The 25,820-nt window shown below is 42.5% G+C and overlaps 1 protein-coding gene across 1 annotated transcript in view; it reads left to right on the plus strand.

The window, feature by feature from the left end:
• Window positions 1-25,820, plus strand: part of Pacrg (parkin coregulated) — a 420,277-nt gene that overhangs the window by 218,774 nt on the left and 175,683 nt on the right. The window contains exon 3 of the mRNA XM_027401106.2: window positions 10,879-11,050. Coding sequence (XP_027256907.1) covers window positions 10,879-11,050 — 172 coding nt within the window. The remainder of the gene's footprint in view (window positions 1-10,878; window positions 11,051-25,820) is intronic.

Below are 25,820 nucleotides of genomic sequence, written 5' to 3' on the forward strand. Positions count from 1 at the left end.
GAGCTTGGATTCGTATGGTGGGTTGTGTTGTTATCTTGAACTTGGGCTCACATAGTGAGTTGTGTTGCTATCTTTTATTCTCCCTTTCTTAAAAGATGTCTCTTCAAGTGGGTTACATAATTTCATTGTGATTCAGTGCTTCAAATGTTTTTTTTTTCTGTAGTGATTTTCTTGCTGATTTGTGAGTAATTCAAAACAATTTCTAAATTCCTAAATCTGTGAGGATTAGGAGTTTGGCTTTTGTCTTACTAGGTGTTATTTTGTTTAATTTTCTTTAGAAAATATGACATCTAGGACAGATGCTGTAGGGTTCCTTAAGACTCCTTTTATGGCTTAGTAAATATTTAGCTTTCAAAAATATTTGCAATGTATTTTCTGTTATTGTCAAATTTGAAGTTCTATATAGATCCACAAAGTGGAACTTATGTCCCAAATGTAGTTTTATATTTTAAAAAAGTTAAAAAGAAAACATGGTAACAATAAAAATCTGTGAATGTAATTAGCCTACCAGAGATTAGCAGTTATTGGGCAGTTATCAGAATTAAATAAAAGGGTTTCAGGTTCATGAACAGTGGCCAAGCCAGGGAGAGAAGACAGCCAGGAAGGACTTTTCTGTAAGTGCAGAATTTCTGTACATGCATTGGACACCTGGGTACCAGCTGGAAAGGAGCCACAGCTGACAGTGAGCCTTTCACTTCAACCAGAAAAGTCATAATACTTTCATGATTTAAATGGAAAGAAATCACGCAGTGTCTTCTAATTAGCTACTTTCTTTATGGCACAAAATTGGAGAAAAACCTTTCTAATGATAATTCAAACTTCAGAACACAGAAAAGACTGAAATTTTCAACATCGTAACAATGGCTGCATCAGCAAAACAAAAGGAGGTGTTCCTTCCACAAACAAACGACTGTGCCCACCTCCCCACACCTATTTCCAAAAAAGATCGGGAAAAGAAAAGCAATGGTTCATGGTGAAAAACAGCAAAGAATATGAAAATATGGTTCACAGGAGAGCATGTACAAATGGCTTTCAGAAATGCCTTTGAAAGGTGGTTTTGCTCACAGAAAGAGAAATGGCAGTTAAAGCCACACTGAAATGCCATTTTACCTCTAATATCATTAACCATCAACCTCTGATAGCGCTCTCTCTGGATAAACAATAGAAACATAGGTGCTGGTTTATTGCTTATGGGGTTATAACTTGATATCATATCTGTGAAGCATCTACTTGGCAAAAACAAAAAGCAAAAAAAATGGCTTTGTGTAGGTATGTGCACACATGTCATTTTGACAGCATATATATGCTGTTATTTATGTTACATGTAATATTATGTGTGTATGTCATATATACATAGATTATATATACATATATATATATATATATATATATATTCTTATAAATAATTCCTCCTCCAGATTTTATCCTGCCTCTTGTCTCCTCCCTTTCATCCTGAATGTGTCCTTCATCAATTAACACATAACAATGGTGTATCTTGTGATAGCCTGTCTTTTTGTTTGTTTGTTTGGTTGGTTGGTTGGTTTTGGGTTTTTGGAATCAGGGTTTCTCTGTGTAACTTTGGAGCCTGTCCTGGAACTAGCTAGCTCTTGTAGACTAGGCTGTCCTCAAACTCACATAGATCAACTTGCTTCTATCTCCCAAGTGCTGGGATTAAAGGCGTGTGCCACCACAGCCTGCTAGTCTGTCTTTTGAGAGTGGGTTAGATCCCCTTCACTTCCTTTGCTTATACACTTAGCTTCGTCTTACATGTCCTTGCTGGCTGTCTTTTCCTGGGTGGGGCTGTTTCTTGAGCCTCCTGTTGGATTTCTAGAACTTGATCTATTCCCTCCTCTCCATCCTGTTCTCGTAGAAGTCAATTCTGTTTCAATTTTTCAAGCGATCCTTGCATTGTAATCTGATTACCAGGTACAAAGGTCATTATCGATCAAGGGCTGCCCTCACCCCATTGCTGTCAGAACTGGCCGGGACTTGATTTGGCTCTTCTCATGCTCCCATTGTTGCTGTCTGAACATCAGGGCTCCACTCTATTGATTTCCAAAGGGTGTGTATAACCTGTGCTTAGTCTCACTTGCCAACTTCTCAACAGCATATTTAGTATCTCTTCTTTGTCCTGTAGTCAGTCAATATGAAAAAAACATAAACAAACAAACAAACAAAAAAGCCATCCTTTGATAACCCATGGGTTAGAGCAATGCCCCATCAGTGCTGCTTCCATCTTGTGAATTTCTCCTTATTTCTGGTAGCAGTTCCACTGGGCTGCACTGTGGCAGAAGGGCTTTTGTTCTCCCAGAATGTCGCAAGATTTTTTTTAACCATCTCTTGGTCCTTTATATATAGTCTCATTTGTTTCTGGTTGCTTCTACCTCTTTGACTTTGGAGTGTTGTGATTTTCCTTAAAATGTCTAGACCCGTATCCTTCATTGGAACACTTGCATCTTTCCTTAATTCCAAGAGTTTCCCTGCCATTATTTCTTCAAAAGTTGCTTTTCCTGCCATCTCCCTACTGCTGTGTATGTCCCATGAGTTGGGAAAGTCTGCCTTAGTTAAGGCACTCTTTGATACCTCTCCGACATTGTCACTTCCCTTACTCCAGTCCTGTGACCCAGGTTGCCAATCCTCTCCTGGCCAGTGGCTACCCCACTGCTCAATCCAGCTTCTGAGGTTTGAGGTGGAGGATACTGTTATTTCTTTCCAGCAGGTGGCAATTTTTTTTGTATTTTACTGTATATGTGTGTGTAATGTATGTGTGTGTTTGGTGTAAATGGATGTGCGTGCGTATTAGGTGAGTGAGTGCATCTGCCATGGTACATATGTGGAGGTCAGAGGACAACCTTGGGTGACGGCACTGACCTTTCACCTCATTTGAGACGATCTCCTGTGGTTCACCATTGCATATGCCAGGCTAGTTGACTGGCTGGTGAGCTTCCAGTGATTCTCCTGTCTCCAGCCTGCACATCCTGCAGTGTGCTGGAACTGCAGATGCACCCGATCACGTGTTCCTCAGATCAGAACTCAGGCCTTTACACATGTGTTGCTAGCACTTTATCTACTGAGGCATCTCTGCAGCCTTGTCGCTTTTTTAAAAAGGCATTTTTTGAAGTGTCCATTTTCATATCTTACCCTCTTATTTCCAGCTGCCAGCCCCTGTGCTCCCTTCCACGCCCACAAGCCTAGTGAGTAGTTGGGGGTCACTCTGTCACCATAGTGATTGGTAGAAATTTGACAGTAGGCATGTATGACAGCAAGAGCTGTGCTTTCTGGGTGACACTCCCTTGTCTCCCCCTTTATGTTAAGTGCTAATGCTCTTTCTTTTGTTTGGTATCTGGTCCCTGTGAATGTCATTGCTATTGTCTGTGGTTTAATTTTTTTGCCTTTACATTCTTTGGGCTTTTTATTTCTCAGAGACTTTTCCCACTGAAAGTTCCCCCATCCAGTTATCTTTCTGTTTCTGTAAATGAGGGAAAGATGCCTTCTAGTCCCCTTTTCACAAGGGAAACAGCCTTCAAGTTTCTTGGCTGCACAAGCACTCTTGCTTGATTCCCTTTTCCTGCTATGCTGTGTTTTCAGCACCCTGTCTCAGCCTGCGACTGATCCCTCCTGGGGTTGCCTGTCATTACCTGGAATACTCTGTTTACCTCGGTGATGGGATTCCATCCCAGTGTCTGAGGTCTGTATTGTTAGGACATTCTGTTTCATGGTTTAGATTTTTTGGCAGCTTATCACTCCATCTTGGTGTTGTCTGCCATCCTCCTGCTATGGGTTCTTTCCTGTGCCAGAGAGCACGTTTCATGTTTAAAAAGCTTCCAGTGTCAAAGTTGTACATACAACATGCATGTTTTGTTGCATATTTAATACAGCTGAAATATAAAATGGCTGAAGTGATTTTAAGTTATTCACCATGACTGTGTCTATACACATTTAAAGACAGGACCCATACGTGTGAAGTGTTTTATACACATCGTCTACAGACAGCACCTATAGAATTTGTAAGGCTTCTTGCAACAAGTTAGTGGCTGCCCCTGGGTGGGGAACACCGTAAAAGCCTTGTTTTAGAAATGCCATAGTAAGTACATACGAGTCCATAATACATTCATAGCTAACTGTGCCTTTGTATCTTAGCTTCTAATTCTGAGCAGTGTCCTCGGGAATTATTATATGGGTTATGACAGCAGGTATTTTCTATATTCCATTTACTAGTTGGTGCAACTGTGTGGAAATTGTGTAGTCTCTGGTCGGACTGCTGTTAACTGCAGTGTTTCTTAGCATTCAGTATGGCATTGTTGACAGACACATTTGCTTTGGGGATAAAACAATGCATTTGATAGGCTAAGAGAGATAGAATTGTATTGCTTTTAGCCAAAGGTCACTGGAGGACTCAGTGATCCAGCTGTGCAAGCACTGTGACCTTCACAATGTGTCCATGAACTCAAAAGATGATGTTGTGCATGAGAACACGCCAAGTCTTCAGGGCTAATGTCCAAGGGACTGCTGACCAGTGAGGCACCTGTGACTTTAACCTTGTATCCAACACTGCCCTCGGCTCTATCCAAGTCCAAACATTTCCTTCTAGTTCTGGATTGCATAGATTTTCTTATGAAGATTACCAAATGTGTAAACTAGTGATCTTTATGGTGATCATTCACTAATATTTAGCACTAAACTAGTAATCTTATGGACAGTAAACTACATAAATGGAAAGATATTCATTGTTTTTTTAAAAAAAAAAACCCTAAGAAGCCTTTTTAAAACCTAAATGAAACAACAAGGCCAGGTAGATTTTTACAATGCAGACCTTGACATTGGCAACATGGACATACTGTAGGGTGGGTGCACTTGAAGGTACTGTGGAAAAGAGGGACTTCAGTTGTAAGGTTACAAACATACACAGGCCCATCTGTGAACACCCTACTTGACTTGTAGTGATCTGCAGGCTAAGTATTAACTAATCCATCTTGGCTGTCTTTTAAGATACTCAAAACATTGTCATGAAATCACTGTCATGAAATACTCAAGTTCGTGACATATATCCCCACAGAGAGGGCAAAAGCATGTTATTTGAGGAATGAAGCTGTAGAATATGTAAACTTACAGGGATGTGTGCATACCTACTGCTTCACGATCAACATAAAACTCTACACACTCTGGACCCCTGGCTATAGCCCGGCTATCATGAATCCATGAGAGTTTGGTAAAGGTTCTGAGGAATTTATTTAGGTATAAAATAGGGGTAAATACTCACTGATGCAGGACAGATCGGATACCACCATTGTTTCAGCTGCCTTCATCCAGTTGTTCTGTCCAAGGGTGAAGAGCAAGATGCCTGTGCTCTGACCACCCAAGAGAGCATGTGAGCAAGAGAGTGAGAGATCCTTCCTCTTAAGCTTATCAGTTGTCACGTAGCAGCACCCTGGGGTTTGCTGCCCCAAAAGTCATTGGCTAAAGGGATTGAAATCCCACAACACCCGTCCTTGAATGAACATGGGCTCTCATCACTGACCCTCATTTCTCAGCTCAGTAGACTTCCTGAGAGACTTTAAAAGGTTAGGATAAAAACCTAGGGTCCAGCAAGATGGCTCAACAGTCAAAAGTGCTTGCTGCCAAGGCAAGGACCTGGATTTAATCCCTGGGACCAACCAACATGGTAGAAAGAGAGAACTGATCCCTGAAAGTTGTCCTCTGACCTCCACAGGTACACCATAATATGCCCACACTCATAAATAAGGACATAATAAATAAATAAATAAATAAATAAATAAATAAATGTCCACCATGTCTTACCAAGCACTCTTCTGAGCATGTCCTCCTCAGCAGTGACAAGCTCACTGAACAATAGGACTCTAGAGACTTAAGTCAGGTTTAGAGAAAGTCACAGAGGGTGGAGGTGGTGACAGAGAGGCCTCCCTCACTGAGCTGACATTTAGGTGAAAGGACTTGATCTTGGAGAACTCTGGCGGTAAGAAAAGTGGCCCATGGACCGAGTTGCCCCACTCCATCCCATCCACCATGTGTTGGTGTTAAAACTAATGCATCTGGAGTTAGAGCTGGGCCTGATGGAGATAATGAAAGTCAAGTGAATCCAACAGTACCAGTGTTCTTCTGAGATGTGGCAGGGGCTTGAGCGCCTACTCTCTACATGCACAACAGTGGTCCTGTGGAGGTAAGGGGAGTGTGCTCTCCACAGTATGGAAGAGAACCCTCAACAGAACCTGGCCATGACAACATATGATGCTTCATTTCCAGCCTCCGTAACTGTGGGAAATATATGTATAAGGTGTGTGTGTGTGTGTGTGTGTCTGTGTGTCTGTGTGTGTCTGTGTGTGTCTGTGTGTGTCTGTGTGTATGTCTATGTGTGTCTGTGTCTTTGTGTGTGTATCTGTGTGTGTCTCTGTGTATGTGTATATGTGTGTTTCTCTCTCTCTCTTTCTCTTTTTCTCTCTCTCTCTCTCTCTCTCTCTCTCTCTCTCTCTCTCTCTCTGTGTGTGTGTGTGTGTGTGTGTGTGTGTGTGTGTATGTCTGTGTACAAAAGAAAGCATGGTTATGCAGGTCATAGGCTGATGGAATGCGGCTTCTTCAATGCTCTCCACCTTGGTTTTTGAGACAGTAGTTCCTGATTTGTCTATGGCCAACAAGCTCTGGGAATCCCCTTGTCTCTGCCCTTCCAGTGCTGACAAACCACTGCACTTTGCTTTTCATGTGGGTGTGAGAGCCTGAAGTAGGTCGTCATGCTCACAAGGTATTCTCTTTACCAGTTGAGCCATCCCCACAGCCCTAAATGCTATTTTGAAACATCCAGCCACTAGTATTTTGTTTCTGCTACCTGAGCTACATGAATGTTCATCCAAAGAAAGTTTCTACGTGGGGAGGGTTGAGGGCAGGCAAGTCTCCAGAGCACATGCAGGAGGGGGTGGTATTGAAGAAGATACAAAATCCCTGAGGTTAGGATATCTTTTAATAGATAAACGCCAGCCGACAGCAAGCCAGAGCGTGTCAAAGGCAGCAAGGCCAGGGAGGCAAGAGAGGGCCAGCCATGTGCCTTGACTGTCCATTTAAAGCCTTTCCCTGTCACCCTGACATCACCTAGACCATGCCCTGGTGGGCGTGGTCAGGCACCCTGTAGCCAGTCCTTAGGAGGCGTGGTTAGGATATCTCCCTACAGAGTGGTGTGATGTGAAGGCCTCCAAAGCACAGGTTGGGGAAGCCCTGTGGAACTTTGATCAGGCACAATGCAAGCCCATCACCCAAAGGAATGGAGGGACTCAGCATTGGGGATGTGGTACCAGGAGGACCGGGGAGAATGGTTGTGTTATACTAATGAGATCAGAGGAGGGCTAAGAGGATTAGATAAAAGATGAACATCAGTGGCCTTGACAAGAAGAAGTCAAGGAACCAGTGGGAATCTGGGTAGCAAGTGAAAGTAGAGATTCATAGAAGTCACTCTAGAGGATTCTTTTGGAAATGGTCCTATTGCTCCTAGGAGAAATTTTGGGAAAACAGAAATGGAAAAGGAGGGACTAGGAAGGAGGTAAGGACAAGAAAGAAAAGTCAAAAGTCAGATAAAATGTTATTAAAACACACAAAGCTCCCTATACTAAGTGGACCCCAAGAAGGCTTGCCAAAGCCTAGGCAAATTCAACAAAAGGAAGCAGTATTATGTTCATAAAATGGGCCCCTAGAAGACATGCAAGCAGAAAGCTTCCTAAGGGGTCACTGCCTATCTAGTGGCCAGCACCTACAACATTTAGAGAAGGTTGTGTTGCCAACATGCAGTGGCAAGTTGTTGTGCACCATGAAGTCAGAAGATCTGCATGGATGCTGATGTGCCAGGTAACAAACAGGCCAGGAAAAGACACAGGATAGCCCCCATGTTCTCACCCTCATCATTCAGCCTTCATTCATTTTCCCTATCTTCAACTGCTCCCTTCTCTTTTCTGTGTTACTTTATGAATTTTCCTTGTAGCTTTTGAACAGAGTTGTGTTCCCAGTTCAGTACCCAGTATTTGTCATTTAAAGAAACATTATGAAATGGAGCAGGGACAGCAAATCCTAACATAAGTGAAGTAGGAGAGGCCCTCCAAACACAAAGTCTGAGAGAGAAAGGAATTTAGTATGAAAAATCAAAGGTCCAGAGACAGAGATTGGGGTTCAAACTTCAAACTGAAGATCACTGGCCAAGCCACTAGCTCTTACCTCTACCTCAGGCTGAAAGGGCTGATCCTGTCTCCATGAGCATTCACCAAGCCTCAGACTGCTGCCTCTCCTCAGTGTGGCTGGAGAATTTCAATCCTTCCTATCCTCAATGTGGCTGGAGAATGAATGCCATCTGAGACCCTGTTCCTGTCTTAAATACCTCTCATGAGTCCTGGGATTAAAAGCGTGAGCTCTGTTACTCTTTTAGACTGATTCAATCTCCTATAGCCCTGGGTGGCTTTGAGCTCTGCCTTTGTCTCCTGAGTCCTAGAATTGAAGGTTGTGTGCTACCACTGTCTGTCTTCTATGGCTAACTAGTGTGGCTGCTTTGCTCTTTTGATCTCTAGTGGCTTTAATAAATCATAAGCAATATATCACCACAAAGGAAGAAAGTAAAGGAGCGGACAGCACACTTTAGGCAAATCAGTTATAGTGATCAGACTTCATCCAATTGCATTGGTAATGATGAGAGAAGTGAAGACATGAGGACAAAGGACAGTTCACCAAGCTATAGCAGTACAGAACCTCAGTGTGCTCAACAACAAAGCCTGGAGGCAGTTCAGCATCTCACACCGAGATGGCTGGAGTTTGAATCCCAGCTCTAGCGTCATTTATGAACATCAGTCGACCTTAAGGGAGGTGTTTAAACACCCTGTGTTCAGCTGGTCTCCTATATTTACCACTTGGACACTAGTTATACCTTTTAACATTGTCGTGTTAAGGACACCAATGCAATGTTGATAGTTCCTGGCCTCATGAACCCTGGCCTCATGAACTCTGGCACCAATGTTATTCATAGTATTATTGCCTCAAATTATGGAAAGAAAATAAAAAAACAGGATCCCAAGAAAAATTGTCATGTCAATGTTAGGAGATATTTAGCTTCCTTGTCTCCCTAAAAATATTATCTGCAAATACCCGAGAAAGAAAAAGGTAACTATAGTAAAGTATTTAAACAAGCTGTTCTATTTTCAAAGTCATTGCAAAACTCATCCAACATAAATAAAACACAATCTACCTAACAAAACTGGGAAATAGAAAGATAAAAACATATGAAAAATAAAAGTAGAAACCATAAAAATGAGAGATGTTAAATCAAGCATAGCAATACCTATAAATGACTTACATTAACACATGAAAATACAGTCTTAGATTATATCGAAATATAAAAGTTGATGATTACATATGACACACCTACAAGTGCAATGTTCTAAAAGGGAAAATTAACAAAATATAAATTTCAGTAACAAAGACTGGCTGTGATCAATGACATGGGATTTTTTTAATATATAGTAGGACAGGTGGCATTGACTATGAATCAGGTGACAACGTAAAATTATAGGTAACATTGTACCATTTGTATCCAAGTGATGCAGCAGCAAATTTCACATAGTGTGTAAAATGCCACTCCAGAAACACATGGGAATGTACAGAAAACCTTAAGAACATTGTTACGCGGCAGCTTTCCCATACACTTTTACTGGAATCAAATAAGTTGTGTAAATTGACAAGGAATATCAAGTACATCAGTGGTTTGTGTCTACCTACATTTGTGAACCACAGACTTGGGAAACCGTCACCATAGATTCAGATCTACTCAGACTCTCAGTAAACCCTGAAGAAAGTTCTCTGTTGCCTACTAGTTGCCCACATCCTGTGGGTAGCAGAGATGAGCCTCTAGACTCCAAAAGACTGAGCATCCTACTGATACGAAGGGCATTTCTCAAGGGTCACTTCATTAGGTAATCATTGGAAATGGGGACATTGGTAAAGACTTGGAAACAAGGAAATTGACACTGTACTGAGATAGCCACTTCCATCTGCAAGATAGATGAGTATTGAGTCACTATCATGCTATCACCTTGCCAGTGGTCAGTCAGTCTGGCTGTTCTACATGGAGGACAGCTGGGCAAAAAAACAGTCTCTTCCATGTGCATGAGTCCCCATCCACCCCCGGAGTTGTCTGCCCTAGAATTTAGTCCCCATCCCCCAGCTGTATCCAATGGTGCTGGAGGTTGCTGCAAGAGTCTGGCAGGAAACCATGGCGTGGTATTGGGGGTGAGGCATGCAGCAGTAGGGAGACAGACACATCTCTGCTCCTGAAGAAGCAGGCAAGGGGAGACTGATTTGTGTGTTGAAAGATCCACTCAGGGTTGGAATGGCGGTCATTCATTCCCTTGTTTTCTTGATAGCAGCAGTATTATACTATTACCCATGTTCCAGGAAACCGTATGTGACCCTAATTGCCTAATTGGCTAGTTATTGTCATCCATATATATTCCCTATTAGGTTCTTGTTAGAAATTTACATACCAATCTGTTTAAATTGGTTTGGGTTTTCTTTCATTTTGATCTTACATGTGTGTTTTCAGTGTACCTAGCTTGAACATTCAAGATCATATGTGGCCCAAATGGTAACACAAACAACAACAAAACAAAGTCAACAAATTATTGTGTTCCCAGTGCAGATGACATGTGACCAAGGCACTGATGGTTGAGATTTGAAAGTTGACAATGTGACCCTCATTGCTAAGAGATCAAAGGCTACCTAGCACTCTTCCAGTTACTGGGTGCAGGGGGTCAGTCACAACTCTATGAAGGATGGAAGTCTTCTTCCCCTGAGCAGGGGTCAGCGCTGTATTCACGAGGTGTTTCTTCTCTCTGCTTCCAGGTAGAAATTGAGAAGCTGGATTACCACCATTACTTGCCTCTGTTTTTTGATGGGCTATGTGAGATGACATTTCCCTATGAGTTTTTTGCTCGGCAAGGAATCCACGACATGCTGGAACACGGGGGAAACAAGATTCTACCTGTCATTCCACAGCTCATTATCCCGATAAAAAGTAAGTGAACTGGTTAAAAAAAAAAAAAAAAAGCATCACTCAGTGTCTCACACCACCAAATTTGACAACTTGCTAATTAAGCAGTAAAACACAACAGACCGAGATGATCCCCAGGCTGGTGGGAACTTTTATAAATTGACTTATGAGGCAGGACAACTGAAATCTCTGAAAATATTTCTCATCACTAGTACTATATACCATGACTTAACCACAAACAAAACAAACCACGTGAGAGTCATATTAATTTGAGATATAGCATGGTCAATGAAATAGTGTTCAGACACTAACTTGTCCATTCAAAGGTAATGTGTAGCACAAATTCTAATTGGTATTAATAATAAAAACCCAGAGACAGATACAGGGGTTAAAGCTGAAGATCAGAGAACCTCAGACCTCACTGAGCTCCCATCTCCCACCACCTTATCTTCCTCTCTAGTGTTGAGATTAAAGGCATGGGATCCCAAGTGCTTAGATGACCTTTGTGTGAGTTCTGTTTCTCTTTTAGACTGGATCAATTTCGTGTAGCTCAGGGTAACCTTGAATTAACAGGGATCTATCTGCCTCTGTTTCCCCAGGTATGGGATTAAAGGTGTGTACCACCACTGCCTGGCCTCTATAGCTAACTAGTGTGGCTGCTGGGATTAAAGGTGTGTGCCACCAATGCCTGGTCTCTATGACTAACTAGTGTGGGAAACTTTGCATTCTCATCTTCAGGCAAGCTGTATTTGTTAGATCATAAACAAAGTATTAACATAAACACAGTAATGTGTGTGACCTTTTATGTGTTCTGTACCCAAACCCCAAGTTCTTGTTAAATAGTGCCTCTAATTTTTTAAGTTAAATAGAAATACAGTTTGCCGAGTGTCTGTGAGGCAGTGGAAGTCATAATTTCAGGATCTGGTATGAGGAGAGTAAATGCTTAGCATAGGGAACTTGTAATCCACAGTGGGTTCCTGCAGGGACTCTAGGAGACAAGGACCCCTAGTGTTTCTATTTATAGCATGAGAGCACTCGTCCTTTCCATGGTTTGCTCAGGTGTGGCTGCCTCCAGCTTGCCTGAAAGCAGCCTCTTCTACAGCTTCCTGATGTTGTCCTATGAGTTTTCCAGGAACCAGACTAAGGTTTTGGTTGTTTTCCATCTCGTCTTCTTAGCTTCTGCTAGAGCTGGTAACAGAATCACCATAGGCCAGCCTGGTGTTCACCAAAAAGACTGAGAGAGGTCTGCCCATCCCCAGATAGGAAAGTCAGGCCTGACTCCTCTCGCCGGTCACCACCATGCCCAGTGGTCATGTCACTGTCACTGTCACTTTCACTGTCACTGCTAATTAAACCTGGGATGTCAGAGCCTCTGAGAACTCCACAAAGGATGAAGTTCTCTCTTTCCTTACCTTGAACTACTTCAGGCATTTCCACCTTGCAGCTTTGGACTCAGCCACCCAGGGTGGCAGGCACCTTGCCTTCCTTCCTTCACGTGCTGTGTCATCCATCTCCTATTCAGGCCAATGGCTTCCCAAAAACTGGAAGGCCCTTTCCTGGGATCTAGGCTTTCAGAGCTGACCTCAACTGTCTCCGGTGTGCTCTAGCCATGTAGTGTGACCAAAATGAGAACAAATTAGTTCAGTACGGGGTCATTACCCAGAACCTCAGTTACTTGGTTTTGCTTATGGTCATCTTTTTTTGATTTGGAGTAAGTAAGCATAATTAAGATTGGGACTTCAGCATTCAGCTCTCATCACTACTCACACAGAGTCAGCTCTGGAATGTTCTTGGCTGGCTTTGAACTTTTGGAGAGATAGCAACATACCACCATACTTCTAACACAAGAAGGGTCAAGTGGCCTCGAGTGAAAAGGAAAGCCCTTCAAATGGCCCTGGGTAGCCTGCAGCAGGCCTTCCTTTCATTCACCAGCCACCTGAAGGAGCCTTTACGAGGCCCTCGGGAACAAGACAGAGGCTGAAGAACTCAGACCTATCCTACTGGTGATTTGTTCTCTCCACTGGGCCACTTGGCTTAGAGAGTTCATGTTCTAGTTGAAATACCACATTTCTTAAAAGACGATATACAAGTTTCACAGAGAAACAAAAAGGGGCCAGAATGTTCTTTCCAGGAACCATCTGACCTTTTCTTCCCACACCCATTAGAAAAGCAACAAATCAGATCTCTGCTGTACTCTATAAAGTAGGTACTCTGTCTGCTTTAGATGAGTGGCATATGGGAGCCTCCTTGAGAGGCTGCCACACTTCCTTGGTGCAGATACTGGGGGGGCAAAAAGTATGTTCCTATGTGATAGTATGATTATTTTTTTTATTATTAAAGCAGAGCAAATCAGAGAGTGGTTGACCCTAAGTGAAGAGACAGTTAATCTATTTGATCTGTGTTTGAAGACACATAAATAAATCGAAAGAAGCATGCGTTATGCAAACAAAATTGATGGCACTGGCATACCCGAGGTCATTTGCTGATTGATAGTGAAAACATTATTAAAAACTCAGTAAACGTGATTTGTCAGGGGAAATTAACAAAATAGGAATTTGATAGCACAAGGTTCCAGTAGTCAGTACAATCTGTTCCTGGTGCCTGTCATTGTATGGCTGTCCAGGATGTGGTCATCATATACCCATCCTGGTGCCTGTCACTGAAAGTCAAGCATCTCTCAGGGAGAAATGTTGGTTCACTATGCAGCATCTTACAGGTTTCAGCTCATGGTGGGAAACGTGCATAAAAAACATATTTCAGGTAGAATTCTGGAATGAGCCTCATTGATCTAGAAACAGCTGGTGTGTATAATTGGCATAGCATATAATAGCTGTGTGTATCTTATTTTCAAACCATACTATTGTATAATTGTGACTTTATCTAGGGGCAAAAATTAACCTTCAATCACCAGCTAGTAGTTCTAATTAATATCCATGAAGGTAGAACAGGGGTTAACTCACTGTGGAGAAGAGACATAGAAGCCATGCCTCGAACATTCCCAGAGTCTGGGATTTATTTGTTTAAAAAATTACAAAATTGATAATTCTTGGATAAATTGATAATTCATGGATGCACTTAGTGGATTTAAACTAGTATTTCCAAACTGAATTTAAAAAGTAAGACTAGAAATATAATTTTCTCCTTTTTCCTGTTCCTCTACTCAGGATCCCTGTTTTAACAGGCTTTAAAGAAGAAAGATTTTCATGTTTACAATAGGCAAATTGGCATCCACTCCCTCTTCCCCTTAAATCGCTGCATGGCACAGCTACCACTGCTCATTTATCTGTTGCCACTCTCATGAGCTGTTCTGAGTTAGAAGCTCCAAAATACTCAGGCTCAGCAATGGAATGTCTAGCTTAACATTGCTGGGGTCAGGATAGCTAGGAACAATCGAAAGATGTTTTGTTGTGGGTTAGGATGAAGAAGGCAGTCCTCTAGTAGTCTGACTTGGGATTTATGGATTAATGTTTGATCTACAGCTAAGACAAGAAAAATACATCACAACCTAGCACAGTAGCCACAGTGAGCATCTAGATTTTCTGCATGTCAAATAGAGGAGCATTGAAAATGAAGCCTAGGGGAGCAACGGCAACTATGTCTTCTGTTCTGGTAAACTGAAGGGCAGCACCGGTAGATGGGGGTAGCCCTTGCATGCAGCATCTTGAAGATTGTATGCACTTGTATATTGAGCAAAGTATATACACATATACACACAAACACACACACACACACACACACACACACACACACACACGGGAGAGAGAGAGAGAGAGAGAGAGAGAGAGAGAGAGAGAGAGAGAGAGAGAGACAGACAGACAGACAAAGAGGGAGGGAGACAGACAGAGAAAGAGAGGGAGAGAGACAGAGAGGGGGAGGGAGGCAGGGAGAAAGAGGGATAGAGGGAAAGAAAGAGAGAGATACCTTGAATGCTAAGAAGAAAAGAATACTGTTGAAACAATAAATATGTAGAATGTTGTTTGATATTTTTGAAATTCTAGAGGTTATTGCAGCCCCACATCCTAAATAGGAGACGGACTCACACACAAATAAGTCAATTTGAATGCAGTAAGGGAAACTTCCCAAGCCAGAGGAGAGCAGAAGTCTCTAGAGAGTTGGAGAATAATCACCTGCCCAACACCAAGAGGACTCCGGCCTATGAAAAGGTGGTGTAGAGAAGGGCAAGTCTATAGGAAGGAAGTGAGTAATGAGAATTAATGGTGAAGTTGGGACCCAAATAGGAACTGCAGATGGGTGTTCCCCCAAAAAAGTATTGGGACAACAAAAATAGAAACCAAAGCAGTGGTCTTGGGAAGAAAACATCCCTTATTATGCAGCCAAGGAACTCACACAACACAAAGAAAATCAATGAAAGAACCTCACATCAAGACACATTTGCAAAAGAAAAGAGGAAAGAGGAGAAGGAAGGAAGGGAGAGAAATGAAAAAAGGATGGAGAAAGTAAGGGGAATAACAAAGAAAACTCCTTCAAACACCTGTAGAGGGGAAATGCTGAGCAACAAGAAGTAAGATAACTGGAGCTCAGACTGACTGCAACAGAAAGAAGCCCAGCCAGCAGAGTGAGAGGGATGTTAGAGGAGAAGGTGCCGGCCTTGGCACTGTGTCCTCCCAGTAGTACAAAGCTGTAGACTCGTGAGCAGTTAAACACTTGGAGGGTGCCTCCAATGCTGTAAATCCAAAATGAAGATCTCAAAGTTTGCAGGCTCTTAGGCCAGGTGTCTCCAGCCAGCCCTAGAGTTAAGTGAAAGTAGTTAGCAGAAGAGTTTCACAGCTACAGGAAATGTCATAATAATTTTATGGTTACTCAAAATCCAGGAAAACTGGACTCTAGGCCTTCAGAGTCAATAAATAAGGCAAAAGTCACCAAGCAGTGTACTAAAGACAAAACTGAGGGGACAGAAGGAAGGGGCTAAGAACTAAAGCACAAAACAAAGATGGTGAATGCAAAATTACCTATTCCCAGCTGGGAAAATTCACTTTCACATCTACTCATAAAGCACAAAATATAATCTAAACATAAACTCTACTAAAGAAAATATGACTTAAATATGAGGAAAAGACATTTTTAAAGGCACCAGTACTTATTTTAGTTTTAGGAAAGTAAATTTTGGCATTAGGGGGGTCACTCATTGGATAAAATGCTTACCAGGAACATGTGAGGACTAAGTAATTTAAACCCCTAGAGCCCCTGTAAAGCCTGGCATGGTGGTACTTGTCTGCAATCCCAGTGTTCCTGTGGAGAGATGAGAGATGGAGTCAGGAGAATCCCTGGATGCTTGAGAGCCAGCTAGCCTGGCAAACACATCAGACAAGAAATTAAAAAAAAAAAAAAAACTGACCCAAACAAGGTAAAAGACGAGGGCAGGACACCCAAGGCTGACCTGTGACCTTCACATGTGAGCTTGGAATACACACACCCATGCTCACATACAGGAATGCAATATACATGTATACATATGCACACATCATACACAAAAAATTTTAAAGTATAATTTAATTTTAAGAGGTTTCAAGTAAAAAAAAAAAAGAATGTTGGTTCATGTTGATGAGAATATTCTCAATAAAGATTTGGTCTTCAAAACTCTGCCCTGAAAACGAAGGCATGGCATGTGAATAGCAACTAGCTGCTTTGTCTCTGGAAGAACAGCCTTATTTACCAGGAGAGGTGATGTTTGTCCGTCCTCCAGTGTCTCCTCTTTGGCTTTCAGATGTAGACTCTCTACCAAACAGTAGAGACTGGAAAACCTTGGACAGTACAGACATGGAGTTGGGGGGAAGGGGGAGAGACCAGAGATGCCACACTTCCTTCAAGGGGCTGGCCATGGCAGAGAGGAAGCATAGGTAACTAACCACACACTGCCGTGGGAGCAGGGCAGCAGGGTTCAGAGTGGGTTGGGGGAAATGTTGAAGGCTAGTTTCCTACTTTCTATTTGTGGAAGGGAGAGATCCTCCTCTATGTATGATGTGAATGATTGCAGAAAGAAACAGAAGCTCCGAGTAACCATGCATGAACACAACAGATGGCACAGTACAGGGGGAAGCACCATCAAGGCTGTGTGCAAGAAGGTGAGAGGAACACAACACAAGTCCCCTGCTGTGTCCACAAAGAAATTGAAGAAAGGTTCCTCTCACCATAGAGAAAAGGAGCATGTGAGGGAGACTTGTTCTGTTAGGAGTTTGTGGTCCCTCTTCCAGGTCATAGTCTTCTCTCCTATAAACATACCTTTGCCCCTCTTGCTTTCCAGTATAGTTACATCAGTTGTCATCAAACGAACAATCGTTTTTATACTTCAGTAATCACTGCAAGTCATTCACCTGCAATAGTTAGATTTGCCATATGATTTGTCTTGGCATTCACATTGGCTCTCTTTTGCCTGCTTGATTTCAGTATTTCATGATTCTCCCCAGGTATCTTAACACCTAGTAAGAGAAAGTTATTTTCCAAGAATTCAGATGGCCCACTAGTTTTGTTTCTAGAGTCATTCTTTGACCCTCCACCTTGACACTCTGGGCTGGACCATGTGTCCCATAACCTGCCACGTGCTCTGGCATCCAGTACATGAACTTGTCTCTTGACAGTGTGTTTCCTCATCATTGCCATAGGGCATTCCTTCCAGCAACTTCCTGAAGATTCAGAAAGAATATATCTTTTAGTTCTTTGATCTGAAAATTAATAAAACTTGATTATTAGTTTTGCCCATCTGAGGCTACATTTCTGTCTTTAAAAAAAAGTCATTCTTTGCCAGCCATCATGGTGCATGCCTTTAATGTCAGCATTCAGGAGGGAGAGCAGGCAGATCTTTATGAGTTTGAGGCCAGCCTGGTATACTTAGTAAGTTCCAGTAGGTAGAAAGACCCTGTTTAAAAAAAGTTAAAATTCAAGTTTTATCTGCTGTGATTTGTCCCCCAATCTCTCAAAGTGTTTTCAATCTTCTTGTTATTTCTGGTGATATAAAATTTCTTGAAGATGTGTTTTGGCTATTTTTCCATTAATATTACAGGGAAATTTCAACTCAGAGGCACACATCTCAGCAGTAGACACTTATCATGCATTATTTCTTTGATGACTTTGCACTTTTTTTTCCTGCCTCAGAACTCCCAAGCAGTGTGTTCTACCCACAAGCTGACACATGCCCTAAGTCTTCTTTTCTTCAGTTTTCCATCTCTGACTCATAATTAGGCATCCCAGAAAACTTACTGGACTTTATCTCCCAAACTTAAAACATTTTATTTGTTTTTTTCTGACATTCTTTTAATTAATATTTTCCTTTATGAGTACACTGTATTAGCCTCTTATCTCTCAGTGCATAGATTTTAGGTTATTTGTCCTTGAAGGGCATTTTGTAGGCTTTGGGGCTGAGAGGGAACAGTCCTTTTACTGTCCTTTTGTCCTTCTTGTCCTTTTACTCATTCACTGTAAATGAAGTGTCCCTTTGTTAGTGTTTAAGTTCAGTGAGATGACTTGTAAGTTACTAACAGACCAAAACCTGATGCCCAGCTGGAATCTTGGCTGTAACATTTAGCGACCACAGCCTGAAGCAAGTTACACCATCCCCTCACCTGTAAAATGCTGCTGCTGTATGCATTAATATCCCCTTTCTGATGTTCTGTCTGCATGGTTTCTATATTTTATATGGCATATTTCAAAGGCTTATATTCTCCAGGTTGATTCAATCTCATTATTTGTACTACTTTATTATGCTATTGAGTCGAATGTGTTTATTCTTCTGCATCCTAGAATATCATCTTTTTGTTGACTGACTTTATTATTTGGCAGTCTCACGAAGCTCCATGATGAGCTTTCACTTCTCTCTCCCTTTCCGTTTTGATGGATTAAGTTTATCTGTCTTTGTTGCTTTTGCTCTGCTTTGTGTTTATACTGTCCTGAGTTCAATAAGTATCTCTAGGGCTGAGGATGTGACTCAGTAGCAGAGCACTCAGCACAAGAACTGAGAGGTCCAGAGTTCAACTATCAGCACTTTACAAAGGAAAAACAGCATTCTGCTTCAGTCCGCCTCACCGTTTTGTGACCATGGCACGCCAGGTTGTGTCTTCGGTCCTGTGTAAATTTTTACTTCCTTCTATTCATTTTCTTTTCATTTGTCACTATATCCTAAATACTTTTTTTGAGAATTTTGTGTTTATTCTCTAACTCAAGGGTACTACATTAAAATCTATGAATATTCTAGTGTTGAGCTCTTGTTACTTAATTTGTGTTACCTTAAGAATAGAGAATACAACCTTCTCTAACTTAGATTTCCTTCCTCTCTCTCTCTCTCTCTCTCTCTCTCTCTCTCTCTCTCTCTCTCTCTCTCTCTCTCTCTGTCTCTCCTTTTGAAAACTCTAGTGTTTTCATTGGGCTCTAGAAAGCTGATCCCTTGTCTGTTGTCATAGTCCAGAATCCCAGCACTGGCGAGGTAGAGGGAAGGAGAGCAGGATTTTAGTGTCAAGTTCAGCATCAGCTCAAGTTTGAGGCTACTGTCTCAGAACAAAAACAAAATCAGACAATCAGAAGAAACTGTTATTTTGTCATCATTCCCAGAAGATGAAAAGAAAGTCTATCCCCATGAGGTAAACCTTACATGTATTCTACCAAATTGATTGGTATGATTAAAACAATGTACATAGCATTCTATTTTTAAAGTGTAGGGAGTGTGTGTGTGTGTGTGTGTGTGTGTGTGTGTGTGTGTGTGTGTGTGTCTCTGTGTGTGTGTGCTTTGTGTGGTGCGAATGTGTTCACATGCATGTGAATGCATGTCTACTCAAGCTTGCAGAGCCCATAAACAATCTCGGTTGAACCAAGAGCTTTCAAATAAGACTAGTCTAGCTATACAGCTTGTCCCAGGATACCCTGCCTTTCCTTCCCAAGGACGAGACCCAACACCACACATCCACCTGGCCTTCATCTGGGTGCTGAGGATGGGAACTATGGCTTGTGCATTTGAGTGCTTTATCAACTAAGCTGTCTCCTCAGACCATATTGTTTTCTTCATAAACAGTTCAGTAAAGGACCAAGGAAATTCTATAAAAGCTTCTCACTGTAACACCAACTCCCAATACTCTGTCTGCACACCTTCCCTGGGCTTTTCTAGAATTTATCAGCCAGTCCTTCCAGCAGCCCTCAAGCACCTCCAACTAAGCTACGTCTGATGAGCAGTGTTATCATGTCACACTGTTTCCAAATGCTAGGGTCAGAATGTGAACCATACCTGGGCCATGGTGCTTCGTGTGTGCATCTCTGCAGATCACCTGAGCCTCAGTGCTGTGTGTGTGTGAATGTGCAGGTCACCTGGGCCTTGGTGCTGTGTGCACTTCTGCAGGTCACCTGGACAGCAGTGCTTGTGTGCAGGTCACCATTGCTGCAGCTCTCTCAAAGCATTCACTCAGGCAGCCATACATGGGCCTAAGACAAAACTCAGAGAAACTGTTAAAGGTGAAAATCATATGAAACACACTGAATGATCAGAATGTAAGCTGTGCTGAAAATCAGTCCTTAAAATGGTAGCCTAGACATTTCCATCTTGAAATTAAGATGTGAGTTTGTAAATAATCATGAGCCAAGTTAGAAATCATAATTATTTAACATGTTAGAAATCAAGTTAGCTGAACAGCAATGAAAATGTTGCATTAAAATTGCAAACATTCATAAGAATATTGCCAGAAATTAGATTCAAATATATGCTTTTTTGTATGATGTGGTAAGGCATTGACTTACAGGAAATACACAGCCTGTAATATTTCCAAAGCACATTAAAGAGGGCCAAACCAAGTACCCATCTTATCAGTTATAGAGCATCGTAAGAAACTAGTGGAAGAATGAATTCAAAGTGACTTTCAAGAAAATTAAGATTGAGATCAAAGCTCAAATGTTGTTTGAGCTAACGGAAAAGCCAGTCATAGTTTTTAAACCCAAAGTAGGATTCTTTGATTATGATAAAGGAAATTTTATCAATCAGAATACAGTAGGCTTTACAATAGCAACCAGTCCCCCCAAACCCTAGGGGCATAAAGTGACTTAAAGCAAGCATGACAGCCTTCTTTCACAGGTTAGTGGGTCCCCCAGTACCACAGTCACTCAGGATCCTAGCCTGATTGACATTGCTGGTCACAGAACCCAAGGAAGCAAGGGCTCTAGGGTGTCTCCCATAGAGAATATAATTAGTTGCCTCATGCTGAAATTGACACCTGTACTTCTTGCCTAAATTAGCTCTTGCTGCTTCTCTGGCAATAGGTCTTGAGGGTGTATGCTTTTCCTTCACCTAGTGCATATTTGATATTTGCTATCTTTTTGTAGTAGTGAGAGATCTAACTACTCACCCGAGGCACTGTGACCATGTCCAAAGGAGCGTGGTCACAGCTGTGTTACATGAGTCTGTGGGATTTGGTTTGGAGTCAGGGACAGGCTTGCTCTTTCTGGGTTCCAGTTGGGCCACAGAGGGCAGCTGAGCTTGAATCCTCAGAGTGTTGGTCCTGGGCTATTAGTTTCTCATGTAAGTGATAACTCCCCAATAAAATTAACCTATACCGTCCCAGTCCAGTGTATTATAATTTGTACAACCACAGACACTTCTCACTTCTAGTCACCACTCATCAGCCAGACTCAGTCTAGGGCTTGTCCAACCCCAGCAGGGCCCCAGAGTGCAAACCTACCCGGAGACGTTCTGAATAACATGTTTCAGAAGTTCTACATCTTTTTTATGCTCCACACAAGACTGTCACTTCCAGTCCTGGTGGACAGCTAACCTGTGAGCTGCAAGCTCCCAGCTTTGCATCCCTGTGGTGGACACAGTAAAGGTCCTTTCATGTTGACTCCTTTCATCTCCCAGCCTGTGCCCATCATCAGGCCCACAGGGATCTCCTCCCTGTGTGATCCTTAGAAGTCAGCGAGGGTGGGGTTTGCATGCAGATTGCTAATACAACCCTGCTGCAGTCCGCCTCTGTTTACTCCCCTCTCCCCTCAAGCCATGTCTCCTGATGCTCAATTCTGCCCCCAGACCATATGCCGTAACCTTAGGACAAAAAGCTTTCATCTCTCAAATCTAGCTGCGTGTGCTTCCTGCCCACCTTGATGATGTCCATGTGTTCCCAGGGTGTGCAGTAGGTTACATTGTCAGCTTCTCACCAGCTACCTGCGTGGACCTGTGTGAACAGCAAACTGACTGCTCCATACAACTTACATAGCTCTTTCTTAATTCTGTGCCTTCGCTCTCTTGCTGGAATGCCTCCTGTCACCAACTCATATGCCTAAGCACTAAGTAGCCTTCACAGCCCTGCTCCAATATTAATTTTTCTATCTGCCTCTTTAGAGTTTCCTTTCCACTCCTTCCCCCAGCTCCAGTCCTGTCTCCACCCTTCACTCTCTCACTCTCTCCAACAGAACATTGTAACTCCTTATATCATTTAGAATACAATGTTCAAAAGAACTCTGTCCCCACAGTATCTAATGAGCTAGTTTGTACACAAGAAATGTGTGAAGGAGGAGGAGGAGGAGGAGGAGGAGGAGGAGGAGGAGGAGGAGGAGGAGGAGAAGAAGAAGAAGAAGAAGAAGAAGAAGAAGAAGAAGAAGAAGAAGGAGAGGAAGGAGAGGAAGAAGGAGAGGAAGAAGAAGAAGAAGAAGAAGAAGAAGAAGAAGAAGAAGAAGAAGAAGAAGAAGAAGAAGGAGAAGAAGGAGAAGAAGGAGAAGAAGGAGAAGAAGGAGAGGAAGAAGGAGAGGAAGAAGGAGAGGAAGAAGGAGAGGAAGAAGGAGAAGAAGAAGGAGAAGAAGAAGGAGAAGAAGAAGAAGAAGATGAAGAAGAAGAAGAAGAAGAAGAAGAAGAAGAAGAAGAAGAAGAAGAAGAAGAAGAAGGAAGAAGAAGAAGAAGAAGAAGAAGAAGAAGAAGAAGAAGAAGAAGAAGAAGAAGAAGAAGAAAGGAAGGAAGGAAGGAAGGAAGGAGGAGGAGGAATGCATCAAATATTTCCAAAATCAATGTAATGAGGTGTGTAAATGTGGGTAGATGCCATTTGGATGTGCTCATGTGCTGGGTCCTATGTAAAAGTACTTTGGAGAGATGCCTACCTGCAACCCTAACTAAAGACTGTAATGCTACAATGCTTCCCATCTACCAGAAGAAGTTGTGAGTAAATTTCTGTATGTTTATCGAAGTCTCCCACTGTGATCTTTTGTCTATGACCAGCAGTGTGTTTGTGAGATGACTTGCTGGAAGGAAAGGTGACCTGGCTGCTCCAACTTACAGAAACAATGCCAATCTGTACGTGGAAGGGGCATCAGACAGTGGCCTCATTAGAACACCTCTAATGAGCTGAGGTCACCTGGCTGACTGTAGCAGCCAGGGACACATGCCCAGCTGTCTCAAGGAGCTGTGGTCAAGTGGGAGACAGCATAGTGACTCCCAGCTCACGAAGCTTGAATACTAACACTCAAAAAGCACACTGTTCTCCTTAAATGGCATCCAGTGGACAAAAATAAAATAAAATAAAATGACCAATTGTGAATAAAATGTGAGGACTATATCACAAAGCAAGAATCCATTCTGAGAAGTGTTTTTAATTATCAAACACACTTGAATACATTGCCCTTGTAATGATCTAGTCATTTCAGGTTACATTCTTTTGAAATTGATAATAAACTGTAAAAAAAATTAATAGTTTTACTTTAAGAACAAATAAGCCTTTATGTTGGAAAATATGAAAAAGAGGTAAATTACTTGGGGCTATTATGATTGCAAGATACCAAAGAAGAAACATTCTTCAAGCCATCTTCAAAAGCTTGCTTAGTAACTTCATGACTTAAACATCATAGCAGGCATGTTTGCTGTGGTTGCCCAATGTTGTCACGCTGTGCTCTGGTATGTGAAGACCATCCAGATGCTAGCTCCCTCCCATGTCATCATGCTCCAGGTGGTTTCCAGGACTGAATGCCCACCTTCATTCTCACCTGTAAGGAAGGTCAAGTGCCAGTGCCTCCGCATCTCTGGAGAAATGCATCTGTGACAATTGTGCATGCCCAGAGGTTTTAGAGCTGCGACCAAGCAGCCTGAATTGTGTCACCCACACATGGTAAAGGTGACTTTCTAAAGGGAGGTGGCTTTCTAAAAACTCTGTCCTTCAACAATTCTTGGTTACCCAATTCTTCAGAGCCAGGAGTCCGCCTCTTCTAACAGACTGTGAAGGGAGACACAGATATGTGCCACGAATGAGAAGGAGTCAGTCTGAGATTTAAGGATCATAGGGCGCTGCAGCAAGCTTTGCCTATACTGACCCATTGGAACACTGACTGAAAGTCTGAAGCCAATGTGGCACCCCAGCAAAGCTGTGGCCTGAGACCCATGTTCTAGGGTGAATATGACACCTCAGCAAAACTGTGGCCTGAGACCCCCATCTTAGTGCTGGCCCATCACTCTGTGCCAGTGAGGCAAGAAGGAAATTTGTCATCTGTCATAGAGGAGGAAAGTAGTGGGAATCTCAGAGAGGGGTGATGAGTTGAGTTCGTGGAAAAGCAGCCATCCATGAGCATAACCAACCAGATGGGCTATGGAATCTCACTGTCTGACACACATCACACACTCTGCCTTATCTCCACCCATTTCCTCACACTTAACCTGGCCAGTGAGGTTCTTTCTTCACCTTCCATCCGAACAGAGCTATAACGTGAAACCCTGTGTTGCCATGTGAATCTACTACTAGGAATAGTGTCCTATTGAAGGCACAGTGGTGTCAATCCAAGGCAGAGGCTAGATGACAACCCCAGAAATGCTGACCATGTGTATGTATGTACTTGGTCACCTTCCAGAACTAAAGATCCCCCAGATCCATGAGGAGGAATCAAAATCAGGCCAAGCCCCATGCATACAAGGACATCGTAAATGCAACATAAAAGCATAGTAATGGCAAAGCTGACAACAAAAAGATGACAGCTGACCATGCCAGAAAGTTATGATAGGGCCAGAGAGACAGTGCCAAAACCAGCCAGGGGCACCTGCAAGCAGGATCCATCGCCATCACTGTCCTTGCCTGTCTCACATAAGCTAATGTCCACACTCAGTACTAAGGCACACAGGGTCATTTCTATGGTAGAATGAACTATTGCATTTGAAGCTATCAACAGATCATGTGACATGCATGTGATAAATGTTGGCACCATCGTCCTCTGCCTTAATGTTAACATTTTTAAGTCACCCAGGCTAAAGCCTCATTCAGGCAGTCAGCCATGACACCATCCCAAGTGCATGCTGATTCAGCTGTGCCCTGTTCAAAGTTATACCATACTGTGAAAGAAAAAAAAACAGTGTTCTCCAATGCCTTACCTAAAGTGACTCCATTTTACAGGCAGCATCTGACTCTACTTTGAATGAAAGTGCCTTGGTCACTGTGACTTACTCCTTAAGAACAAGCCACTGGTACTCAGGACATAGGAAGATTCTTGATCCTTGTTGGACACATGAATGTGTTCACTGGTACCACCCACAAGGCACCACCTGTTAAGTAATGTATTCCTAAAGATAAAAGTGTGCTGTGAAGTAAATGGGGACCATATGAGCTGATCACATGAGCATACGGAAACTGTATCTGGAAAACTGGGCCTGAAAACTTACCGAGCACACCAGAGTAAGGAAAGGGTCTGTTATCTTCAGCTGGACACCTAACCCAGGTGTGGTGATGGCCTCTACAGATCTGTCCCCTGACTGCCTAGTGTGTGCATCAGTGGAACCAGCAGTCAGAGAACTCCCAACGGTCCCGTAGGCTTCAGTTCAGCTTGACTACGGTTGATGCAGCCTGCT

This window comes from Cricetulus griseus, chromosome 2 (assembly GCF_003668045.3).
Source record: "Cricetulus griseus strain 17A/GY chromosome 2, alternate assembly CriGri-PICRH-1.0, whole genome shotgun sequence".
Lineage (NCBI taxonomy): Eukaryota > Metazoa > Chordata > Mammalia > Rodentia > Cricetidae > Cricetulus > Cricetulus griseus.